The 12,008-nt window shown below is 35.8% G+C and overlaps 2 protein-coding genes and 1 long non-coding RNA gene across 3 annotated transcripts; 2 read left to right on the top strand and 1 right to left on the bottom strand.

The window, feature by feature from the left end:
* The first annotated feature begins 953 nt into the window (after positions 1-953).
* Positions 954-3,179, top strand: LOC108862088 (jacalin-related lectin 35). Its single transcript, XM_018636118.2, has 5 exons — positions 954-1,090; positions 1,365-1,574; positions 1,652-2,113; positions 2,207-2,653; positions 2,751-3,179. Exons 2-5 carry the CDS (start codon positions 1,380-1,382, stop codon positions 2,997-2,999), a joined length of 1,353 nt encoding a protein of 450 aa, XP_018491620.2. The 5' UTR covers positions 954-1,090; positions 1,365-1,379; the 3' UTR covers positions 3,000-3,179.
* A 39-nt stretch (positions 3,180-3,218) lies between these two features.
* LOC108862086 (jacalin-related lectin 34) lies at positions 3,219-6,114 on the bottom strand. The gene is made up of 6 exons (XM_057010666.1): positions 6,052-6,114; positions 5,600-5,758; positions 4,846-5,490; positions 4,313-4,771; positions 3,737-4,192; positions 3,219-3,652 (listed from the first exon to the last, which is right to left on the bottom strand). Exons 1-6 carry the CDS (start codon positions 6,097-6,099, stop codon positions 3,401-3,403), a joined length of 2,019 nt encoding a protein of 672 aa, XP_056866646.1. The 5' UTR covers positions 6,100-6,114; the 3' UTR covers positions 3,219-3,400.
* A 4,452-nt stretch (positions 6,115-10,566) lies between these two features.
* On the top strand, positions 10,567-12,006 carry LOC108857210 (uncharacterized). Its single transcript, XR_001950322.2, has 3 exons — positions 10,567-10,758; positions 10,953-11,273; positions 11,563-12,006. It is a non-coding gene; the product is annotated as an uncharacterized LOC108857210 (long non-coding RNA).
* Positions 12,007-12,008: the final 2 nt, after the last annotated feature.

Below are 12,008 nucleotides of genomic sequence, written 5' to 3'. Positions count from 1 at the left end.
TTGCAACGAAAAATTTTCTCTACAACGATATTTATTGAGAAACGGAAGGAGTATTAAATTCTCTATTTATGTTTCATTTGCTTTAAATTAATTGAATTATTATAGAGTTGATAGGTGTATAATTATGTCTCACCATCTCCTTTGCGGTGCCTTTATAAACAACTGATTCTAACAAACTTTCATTATCTCTTCTTCTATTTCAATTCTTTTCATTACTTTAATTGATAGGTATTCATTGAAATATTATCACTAATAGTGCCCCTAAGAGCATCATTAGTGGTTGAAAAATTAATATAATATATGAACTTTCATATAATACAGAATATAAGTATAATATGAACTTTTAATATGAAAAATTAGTAAAAATTAGTATAATATGAACTTTTAGTTAAAAATTAGTGCCCCTAAGAGCATAATTAGTGGTTGAAAAATTAGTATAATATGAACTTTTTTTTTGGTCAAAGTATAATATGAACTTTTAATATGAACTTCTGAAAGTTAAATTAAATTTAGCCAATGGAAAGAAAACAAATAGAAATGGAGTCTCTTCCTAACTTTCAGAAGTCTGCACTCGGAAGCGTTCTTCATTCTCTCTCTCTTCCTTATTCATTTAATTTCATTGATCTAATGATAAGAGATCTATTAAGATACCTTTGCTGCGCATGGCCTAAAAATGATCTCAAAGATAACTGATCTCTTGATTCTTGATGCTTTCTTATTCGTTTTTATTTATTTATTTTATGGGATCTTTTTACTAGTTTGAATTTTGGGGTTCTAGTCACAACTTTCATTAAAACAAAATAACTCAACTGCTAAGGTACACTACTATTATATTTTTTCTCGTGCAATAAAGATGTGTCGAGTGTACCTTTTTGTTCGGTACAAATTGCTAACTAATCGAAGCTTCCCTCCCTCGTGGAGCACGAGTTGTATAACTCAAGCCTAAGGAAAAAAAAGTGGTTAGTATTGGTATTTTTAATTTTGTAAAACTTAATGTCCGTATTCGAAACTGTATTATTATATATACACAAAAAGTATCAAGCATGAAGCCACACATTCCCCTTCATCTCCATTTCTCACACTTAAAAAGGTTATCTTTCTCTCTTCCCTCTTACTCCTTTTTATTTCTTTCTAAAATCGATATTTTACAAGTTTTATAATTTTAGTGAATATCCGTAAAGGAAACTGAATCTACGCGAACATATATGATAATATTGTTTAATGTAAAGATCTAGTGGAAGTATTGTAGTTTTCCACTTAGACTAGTTTCATCATTGTCCCTTTTTCAGTGTGGTCAGTGGCAACGATGAATGTATGTTCGTGAATCTTCTATAATTTTCATATGCGTTTTTAATTAAATTTAGGCTTAAGAAAGAACAATGGCGAAAAAGTTGGATGCTCAAGGTGGCCGCGGAGGAGAGCTATGGGACGATGGTGGTGTTTATGAGAACGTCAAGAAAGTGTATGTCGGTCAAGGTGACTCTGGTGTGGTTTACGTCAAGTTTGATTACGAGAAAGACGGCAAGATCGTATCACTCGAACATGGGAAGAAGACACTTCTTGATCCAGAGGAGGTAAAACATTTTCTTTATACACGTTCAACCAAATGACCAATAGAGTTTTCTTGATTTTCTTGATTTTCTTTTGCTAGTTTGAGCTTGATCCAGAAGATTACATCACATCCGTGAAAGTGTACTACGAAAAGCTCTTTGGAACGCCAGTGGAGATCATCACGGCTCTTATCTTCAAAACATTCAAAGGCAAAGTTTCTCAGCCTTTTGGATTAGCTTCTGGAACAGAAGCCGAGCTTGGAGGTGGCAAGATCGTCGGATTCCATGGAAGTTCCAGTGATGCTATTCATTCCCTGGGGGCTTATATAACACCGCCAACTACTCCGGTGACTCCACCGGCGTCAGGTGGTCCGACCAAGCTGGAAGCTCAAGGTGGTCGTGGAGGAGAGTTATGGGACGATGGTGGTGCTTATGAGAATGTCAAGAAAGTGTATGTTGGACAAGGTGACTCTGGTGTGGTTTATGTCAAGTTTGATTATGAGAAAGATGGGAAGATTGTATCACTCGAACATGGTAAAAAGACGTTACTTGACCCAGAGGAGGTACATAGATTTTTGTATTCTTGATTTTTGCTTAAGAAATGTATATATTATATATTTTTCTAATATCGAAATTGTTGATGTATGGTTTTGCAGTTTGAGCTTGATTCAGATGATTACATAACATCTGTAAAAGTTTACTACGAGAAACTCTTTGGAACACCAACAGAGATCATCACCGCTCTTATCTTCAAGACATTCAAGGGAAAAGTTTCTCAGCCGTTTGGAATGGCCTCTGGACAAGAAGCAGAGCTAGGAGGTGGCAAAATCGTTGGATTCCATGGAAGTGCAAGCGACGTGATCCACTCTCTTGGAGTTTATATTGCTCCTACGTCAACACCAGTGACTCCCGTCGATACTATTCCAGCACAAGGTGGAGACGCTGGAGTTAAGTGGGACGATGGTGTTCATGATGATGTGAAGAAGATATATGTAGGACAAGGTGACTCTTGTGTGACTTATTTCGAGGCTGAGTATGTAAATGCTTCAAAGCCTGTCCTTGGAAGTGTTCACGGGAAGAAGTCATTGCTTGATGCTGAAGAGGTTGTTTTCTTGATTTCATCTTCGAAACTAGTACTTTTTTTTTGTTACTTTACAACCGTTGAGTTTTTGAGTATTGAATTGGTTGCAAAACGTGCAGTTTGTGCTTGAAGATGGTGAATATCTCACAGGTGTGATAGGCTACTATGACAAGATTTATGGTGTCGATGCACCGGCCATCATCTGTCTTAAATTCAAGACAAACAAGAGAATTTCTGACCCGTATGGAATGGACTCAGGAACTGAATTCGTGCTGGAGAAGAAAGACCACAAGGTCGTTGGGTTCTATGGACAATCTGGTGAGTTTCTTTACAAGATCGGAGTTAGAGTGGCGCCCATAGCCAACTGATGCAGAACCAATCTTATATTGTGTATGAATAAGATTATCATGTGAACTTATGGAGTTGCATGGTCTATTGTTGTTGTTTTTGGTTTGTCTTATATCTTAATGTACGTTTGTCTTGTCTATTGGCTATCTAAATAAAGGAGGGTTCTTCTATTGTTATTTTAATAAACCCATGTGTGTCTTTTTGGAGTGTGCTAAATGTTATGATTCAAGGAAGTAGAGAAACAATTGAAACACGCTTCTTTTATTAAAATGGATCACAAATCCAACAAAAGACAGAACAATAACACAAAGAAAAGACGTCAACCACTGAAGCGATGAAACAAACAGAAACCAGAAACAGCAATTCAAAGTTCAACGTGCAAAAGACCACAAAAGTGTGACAAATTCAAGATCTCCAGGAATCAGTTGATGGGAAGGACATGGACTCCAAATTTGTGAAGCAGATCACCAGCACTTCCATGGAACCCAACAATCTTGTGGCCATCCAGTTTGAGTTCGAAGGGTGGGCCAGCAGTAAGCCCAAAGGGACCATATGTTGCTGGCTTATTAGTCTTGAACGTAAGCATGGTAATGATCGCGGATTGGCTCCCAAAGATTGTGTCGCATGTGCCATGTACTTCCGTGATGTACTCACTTGGATAGTTAAGCTCAAACTGGAATCAAAGTAACCAAAACTGAAATTTAGTCCATATGTTAAAAAAATGATAAAGAAAACAGAAAGAACTAAGCTATAGTACCTCTTCGAATCCGAGTAGAGTACTCTTTCCATGTTCATCTCCTACGATCTCAGAAGAACCTTTGTTGTACACAAACTTAACCGCTCCTATACCATCTTCGGCTTGTCCTACAGACACTTTGCGTACGCCGTCGAAAGCGCCATCATCCCATGTTGCTCCTCCATCACCACCCTTAGCGTCTAGCTTCTTGCTTGGTTCTGCAGGAATCAAGGGGGTGGTACCTAATGGAGCTAAGTAAACTCCAATAGCAGTAATAGTAGCACCAGCTCGTCCATGGAACCCCGTTATCTTGTGACCTTCCGCCTTGAAGTCAAAGTGTGCACTACCTTCGATACCATACGGACCATATGTATCCTTGTTAGTATGGAAAGTGAGACGTGTCAGGCCATCACTTCCTAAGATTTTGTCGAAGGTTCCTTCCACGATGGTTATGTATTCATCAGATGCAAGCTCAAACTGCACAAGAGGAAGGCGTAACAAAAATATTTAAACTATTTTTTTTTTCACATAGAATTTTTCAAAAAAAAAAAAGAAGGGAAAAACTCTAGTACATATCGGTTTTAACTTTTAACGTACCCCTTCGTATCCAAGCATTGTTGGTGTCCCACGTTCAGCTCCAATAACAACTGAAGAACCGTTTCTGTATTCAAACATGACGGCTGCTATACCATCTGTGCCTTGTCCAACAGAGACCTTTTTAACATCGTCGTGAGCACCATCGTCCCACTCAGCTCCAGACTCACCACCCTTAGCGTCAAGCTTCGTGGGTGGAACGTTAGGATTGGTGGGGGTGGAGGATACGGGAACGAAATAAGCTCCAATGGAATTGAGATGGTCGCTGGCGAAACCGTGGAACCCAATGATCTTTTTGTCTTGAACTTGGAGAGTAAATTTAGTACCAGTACCATCGAACTCATAGCCGAAGTAATCAGAAGTCTTCAGGTTAGTTTTGAACTGGATTCCCAAGATGACATTGGAGGGATCGTACCAACCCTCGACTGAAACCAGATGCTCGTCCGGATGGTTAATCAAAAACTGCAGTGGTTTACAATGTCAGTACAAAAAAAAAAAATCATCCTAGGAAAATTAATTAAACCTTCTTAGCTTACATCTCGTGTTAAACCTCTACTTCCTTGCACACCACGGAGGGCTCCTTGTTTCGGTTGTCCGGCTTTCACATAGTCGAACTGAACGTATTGAACGCCTACCCCACCTGTTCTTACGGTTATCTTTGTTAGGCCGTCGTGATCGGATCCGTCGTCCCATGCAGTTCCTCCTGTGCCACCTTGTGCATCCAACTTTTCAGCCCCTGAACCGGTCCCTGATCCGCCAGTTCCGGTTCCTCCCGTACCAGTTCCACCAGTTCCTGTTCCTCCCGTGCCAGTACCACCGGTTCCGGTTCCCCCAGTTCCAGTTCCACCGGTCCCGGATCCACCAGTCCCGGTTCCACCAGTTCCACCGGTCCCGGTTCCACCAGTTCCTGTTCCTCCGGTTCCGGTTCCGCCGGTTCCAGTGGGTATGGGAGCGTAGTGAACGTCGATGGAGTTGAGAACATTGCCGCTCGTACCAAGGAAACCGGCGATCTGTTTACCGGAACCTTCCGGAGCAGAGATCTGGTAACCAGTTTTGTTTCCGTAGGGACCATAAGTCCCCTTGTTCGTTGTGAAAGTCAACGCCGTGATAACTTCTTGCGTGGTCAGCGTTTTGCCGTAAGCAGACAGAGACGTTATGTACTCGTCCGGACCCAAAGTGAACTATTACATAACAAAACAAAAGTTCAGTCTATATTGTTACATAAACATATATTAAGCGTTACCACTAGAACTGAAACTATAAAAGACTTATGTTTGTTATTCAACTAACCTCGGCAGTTTTGGGCCCAACGGAGCCACGGCGCTGGGATTGAAGAGCGGTTCCGGCGTACGTGACCTGGATTGAGTAGATGACGTCATCGTACGTAATCTGGACTTTGTTCACCTTCGCGTGCTTACCATCGTCCCAAGACATTGTCACTTCGATTACCTGTTCGTATATTATACAGTAATACGGATTTAGTTTTCTTGTTCTTGACTAAATGTAATGAACTGCTCCATAGTGTAGATGAAAGTCTCAAGTCAAAGCTAATAAATCCGGTTCCTTAGTCTAAACGCACCTCTCACCAATATAATACTGCATTATTGTTCCCAATATAAATAAATTATGTGATTAAATAGATAATATTGAATTCATTAACAAAGATTCAAGTGGCTCTAATAAATATTTTTTAAGTCTTCTTTAAAAAATAAAATATCAGAAATTTCTCACCTTCTTCCTACCTTTTTATTTAAATATAAGAAACTAACGTAAACGGTAAGCTTTAACATCTAACTATGCGCTGAAACTGGTCTATGCTATAAGTCTTTATAACACAATGATAAATCGATAACATTGCTCTCAAAAAAAAAAAAAAAATCGATAACAATCTGGACCACTGTTTTAACAAAGTCAAGTAGGTCCCTTCATTTTTTTTAAAAGTGATTGAGATAGAAATAAAAAGAAACAACTGATTGTTATATTTGTAAAGAAGGTACAAACATACATGTATATATACACATATAAATTATATACAAGAGAGAGAGAGAAGCTAGTGAGAGAGGGATTACCTGATTGTAGTGGTTATGAATCCGATGATGAAGATGAATATTTGATGCGGGAGAAGCGAGCCTAAATGGTAGGACTTATATACAAACGTCTTTGTAATTGTTTAGTTTATTTAATTATAACAATAATACGCATCACATGGTTTCTATATAAAAAAATATTTATTTGGGTCCACAAGTATCTAATTATTTTTTGTAACTTTCCTTCTCATGAGAAAAACCATTTTATTGACTCATTCTCCCTTGTTGATCTTTAAGCGTGATGATAACGTTCACACCACTAGAAATTCCACCTAACTTAATCCTGCTGGTTTCTAAACTCATGGTTTAATTATTTCGTTGCCTAAATTAGATATACACGTAAAATTAGCCAAATTATGTTTTCAATTGAGTACTTATTGGGCATCTGCTTGTATCAAAAATTGTTCCAAAAAAACTGAGAGAACAAGATTGATCAATGAAGATGGTGACACGATGGGTACTAAAATTCAATGGAACCCTCTTTGATCAATCATTTACTTAAATATCTCGTGAATTGATCGTGCATCGCATGCGTAAATAATAATACAGTATGCCTTAAAAAAAGAGTAAATAATAATTCAGTACTTTGCTGTCACCTGTGTTTATTTATTTCCCTGATACTCGTATCGTTGTAACCGATCGATCCTCATCGTATTTTGTACTATTATTTTCTCAAACTTTTTTTGAAGGGCTTATTTGCCAACTAGCCATATTTTGAGTGTAAATTAAATAAATAGCATTGATTTTGACATAATTCATTTTCTAACATTTGTGCTCTAGATTATCCGGTTTTATCCTTTATCTTTGTAGGTATCAGGTAAAAAGCAAAAAAGAACAACGTAGCCAACATAAGAAAAAGCCATCCACGCCTGCTTTTATTAACCACACACACATGCGCCCAATGTTCTATTATATACAGCCAAAATAGTATAAAATTATAACTTTACATGCAATCCCTAAATACAAAACATATCCAAACCCAATCCCTAGATACTAAACCTCAATCCTATCCCACTCAACTCTTATACTAAAGCCTAAACTCTAATCGGTGAACTCTAAACCCACATAGAAGTTCTATTTTATATCACCAAAATAGAATAGGACATCAATTTTATCTCAACCTCATTTAAATACTGAATTTTATTTTAATCCCACCCTAACCCCCAAATACTAAACCCTAAACCATAATCAGTAAACCCTAAACCTAAATATAAACTATAAACCCAAATATAAACTTTAAACTCAAATAGAATAGAACAAAATAAATAACATAGTATATAATGGTGAAATGCCCTTAACCCATATACAAAACTAAACCATGTCTCAAACAATCTACTTGGAAGGTATAACTCATCCATACCAAACCTGAAGAATGAAAAGTAAGAGAGACAAAAAGTGAAGACGGTTCACACTATAATATGCAATATATAAATGAATTATGAGTTAAACAGAATAAGAACCGGCAAACGAATGAAATAGTATATGATGTGAAAGTACGATTCCATGTAAAATGGAATAATTTGAGCCACATACTATTCCACTTGAGATGACATATAGCAACGGAATATACTGATACAGTCATAGACGTAACACCAAGAACTTACGGCGTTGTCAAAAATCTGAGAAAAACTGAGTTGGTGAAGTTGGAGAAGCTGGCTGTGTTACTCCCCTCGGCCGAAACGGTAACGCAAACCACAACCACCAAAACTCAAAGCCGAAGACGATTAAAAGAGAGAACGATGAAGATGAAAATTGGACTGTATGCAGTGGCGAGACGTTGGAGCAGATCGGCGGAAGAGGGCTTCCGATTTCCAAAAATTACAGAAGAAAGTGAGAAGGAGAAGATGTGAATAGGGTGAAGACACGATTTACTTAGGACAATTCAGAATTATATTTTTAATTAATTTCTTTTAGCAGGTAAGCCGGTTAATTTTCAAGGACACTACCGTATTATTATGTATATATGACGCCGTGTAGCTGTCTGTTAGGTAAAACTGCTACTCTGCAAATTACCGTTTTTTTCATCGCTATACGCCCCAATTTCCCTTTTTTGAAACACTTGCTATTATTTTCTCAATTTGAAATCTGAACTTTTGTTGTATTAATCAGTGTTTTAAAAAGCGGTCTAAATAACCGTCTATGTAGCGCTTATGTACTAGACGTTATAAAACAATGGTTATTACATTTTAAACTGTCTAGATAAATATAATATTATAATAATAAATAATATATAATTTTTAATATATATTTTTATGAAAATAATTTTATCATATATAAATAATATTTATTATTATTTAATATAATTTTTATATATTTGATATATTATTATGATTTATAAATACGTAAACCGTTTAACTAATAATTTAGGCGTTCTCTTAATCGTTCTAAGCGTTAGACGTTAGGTCACCGTCCGCTTAATACCTAGCGTTTTCTTGAACACTTGTATTAATATGTACTATAAGTCTATAATTACTGAGATGTCTAACCCTCGTAGCAACTTGAGTTTTTAATTTAGTATGTACGAAGCTTCATTTAACTGGACGATCATGAAGTTGGAATTATTCGGGAATCTTCTTAATTTTTTCAAAAAATGCAAACCATTTTTTGTTCTTTCAACAAGGCATGAAATTTAAATAAAAGAAATGGCCACTCGTGGGTCTCGTGGTCATTATTTATTTATATTAGCTTGACAATAATGATAACTGTTTAAGCTTTACAAATAAATTATATTATCACACTCAGACACGTCGAGGTCTAAACTCGTGGAACGTGTATGCTATTATATTATCACACTCAGAGCACGTCGAAGTATAAACTCGTGGAACGTGTATGCTAAGATCAGATCTACACCTCCTTACGCGGCTGATCCAAGATTAATATTGTAAATTTGTAAACTCAATCAATGTGATGGAGGTAATTAATATATTGTGATGAAAAGCTTATGTTTTTAATTATTTATGGGCTTTATATTGAAGCATATCAATTAATACAGTTGTTCGCAATGGATCACCAACTCAACATAACTTTTAAGGTCAACTCTCAATCTCAGATAATCGTGATAATTGTGGTCCAATGATCCGGTAAATAATCCGATTTAAGATTAAAAAGATATTTATTAATTTAAAAATCTTATATAATTCATTTAAAATCTTTCTGGTAATCTGGCTATCAGATGAACCAATGATTAATTTTAAAAGTTTTTGTTAGGTCGTTACTAATTTATTAAATATATTTTTTTTTTGTTTTCTCATGAATTTATTGTTTTCTTTTGCACATACTATATATACCTTTCAACTTTATTTTTAAAATTTTACTTATTTTGTTCACGGTGGATATCATTTGTTCTATCCTTCTAGATTCTAACCTCTATCACTTAAACTGTATTTTTATTTTTTATCTTATTTTCTTGATTTTCTTGAATTTACAATTTACATGTTTCTAAGTAAATAATGTTTCCTCGTGAATCAAAGTCCTTTTTATGCCAAAAGACCATTCTATTATCGTGAATCAAAATCATTGATCTCATATTTAGTAAGCTTATATATAATATTGACTAAATTATTTTATTGTGATATTTAGATTTTGGTGAACATTTCACTATACTAAAAAATATAATAAACGATAATAAAAAACCAAAATTAGATAATAAGATTTGATAGTACTTTATTTTTGTAATAAAAAATCTATTACTATTTTGATGTTTATTGTTTGGTTATTCACTTATTTTATATTTGAAATTTAATTTAGTTATTCATACTAGATATAAAAACTTATGAAATTTAAATTTTCTATGTTTTACTATATGTCCTAACTTCTAATTTCTTACATTTTTTTCAAAAATAATTTAAATTATTATTAACTATTTTATATGTGAAATAAAAATAAAGAAAAAACCAAATTTAAATATTTTCTATATTTCTTTTAAAAACATGATTTTTAATAGGTAATATATTTATATATATAAAAAAATGTTTCCATCCCTCACGTTCCGCCACATCAGATCCAGCGTGGAAAGTCGAGCGTCGACAGCGTGACACGTCAGATCCAAGCGCTCCGTTTCATTAACGGCACAGCGATGTGGGCTTCTATTGGGTATGTTTCTTAATGGCACTTTGTATGGGTTTAGGCCCACAAAATAATAAACCGTCTCTGACCTAATGTTCATCTGCAAAGTTATGTCGTTTCCATTAGAACGCGTCCCTCATCCTTTGACGGCGAGGTTATGTCGTTTCCACTTTCCCTCGCCAAATGAAACGCTCTGAGTTAAGATTTCGTGATTAATCCACTCAAATCGCTCCCCCACGAAGTGTATTCAAAGCAAACTTGAAGTTCAGAAGCGGTGTGATCTATGTATAAATAGAGGTGAGATATCTCCCTTACAACTCGTCTTCTCTTCGAATCTCATCTTTTTAACGTAAGTCTGTTCGAATAGAGGTTGACATGCTTCTGGTGGATGTTAACATAAGTCTGTTCTTCCTAATTTTTTTTTTATGATTTAACAATGATCCAGTGAATTTCTTGGTGATTGATCGTAAAATCGCTGTTTTTTTTCTTAGATTCTTCTCCCGATTTTTGTGTTTCGATGAATTGAACTATGGTTTAGGCTACCATGATGCAAACTACCATCAATGCTAGCCGGCTTCAGAGATACCGTTCGAAGCTTGTCGCCGGGAAGATGTTCTCCCTCTCCGGATTTAATGTGTCTCAGGTGTGCTCAGAATTTCCGGCTCTCCTTTGCTAATACGGTTTAGTGAGGCCATATCCTTTGATGAGTTAAGTGAACCGGTTTCTCCGTTGCCCAAAGAATGCTTCCGGTTCCGCGATCAGACAGAACTGGTCGGATTAGCTAACACCAATACACAGTTACCACTTACCAGGTAGAGTATGTCTAATTAGATTTTACAATTATAGTTTCACAACTGCCTATATATATAGATATATATATATATATATATATATATATATATATATATATATATAATTTGTGTTTTGACTTATTCAGTGAGTAAAATCTAAACACTATAAACTCTCGATAACTCTAGGAGGATTACGAATAGTGATCTTGAGGCTGCTGATCTTGATGAAGATGGAGTTGGGTGAGCGAGATCATGATGATTTCATTCTCCTTCTTATGCTTATGGTTTTTTTGTGTGTGTGTGTTTGCAGAGCTGCGGAGTTTATAGTGTATAAACTGAAAGAGATGGGGAAGATTGATGAGAAAGATATCTCTGGTGGAAGAGTTTGAGCAGCTAGATTATGATGTGTCTAGAACTCTGAAGGCTTCTGACATCGTGTTAGCTCAGACTACGTCTCACATCCAAATGTAAGCCCTTTTGTTAGCATCATCCTTCGAAGACGAATCGGGATCTTTGCTAAGTTATATATGCGCAGCACCCAGCAACAACAAAAAGCAAAGGAAGTGAACTATTTTTTTTGGAACTTTTGTATGTTTCTGTTTGTGCTTTGTAATGACTCATTCTCACTCTTTGACTGTTTCTTTATGCTTGAGTGTATGATCTACAGACGTAGATATTTCATTGATATACAAACACTGTAATAAAACTAAATTTCGTGTTATTAACCTATAATGTAGCTCTGTTTTTCCATTAATG

This window comes from Raphanus sativus, chromosome 5 (genome assembly GCF_000801105.2).
Source record: "Raphanus sativus cultivar WK10039 chromosome 5, ASM80110v3, whole genome shotgun sequence".
Classification (NCBI taxonomy): domain Eukaryota; kingdom Viridiplantae; phylum Streptophyta; class Magnoliopsida; order Brassicales; family Brassicaceae; genus Raphanus; species Raphanus sativus.
Note: the sequence above shows the minus strand (reverse complement) of the source record. Positions and strands in the feature narration are given on the sequence as shown.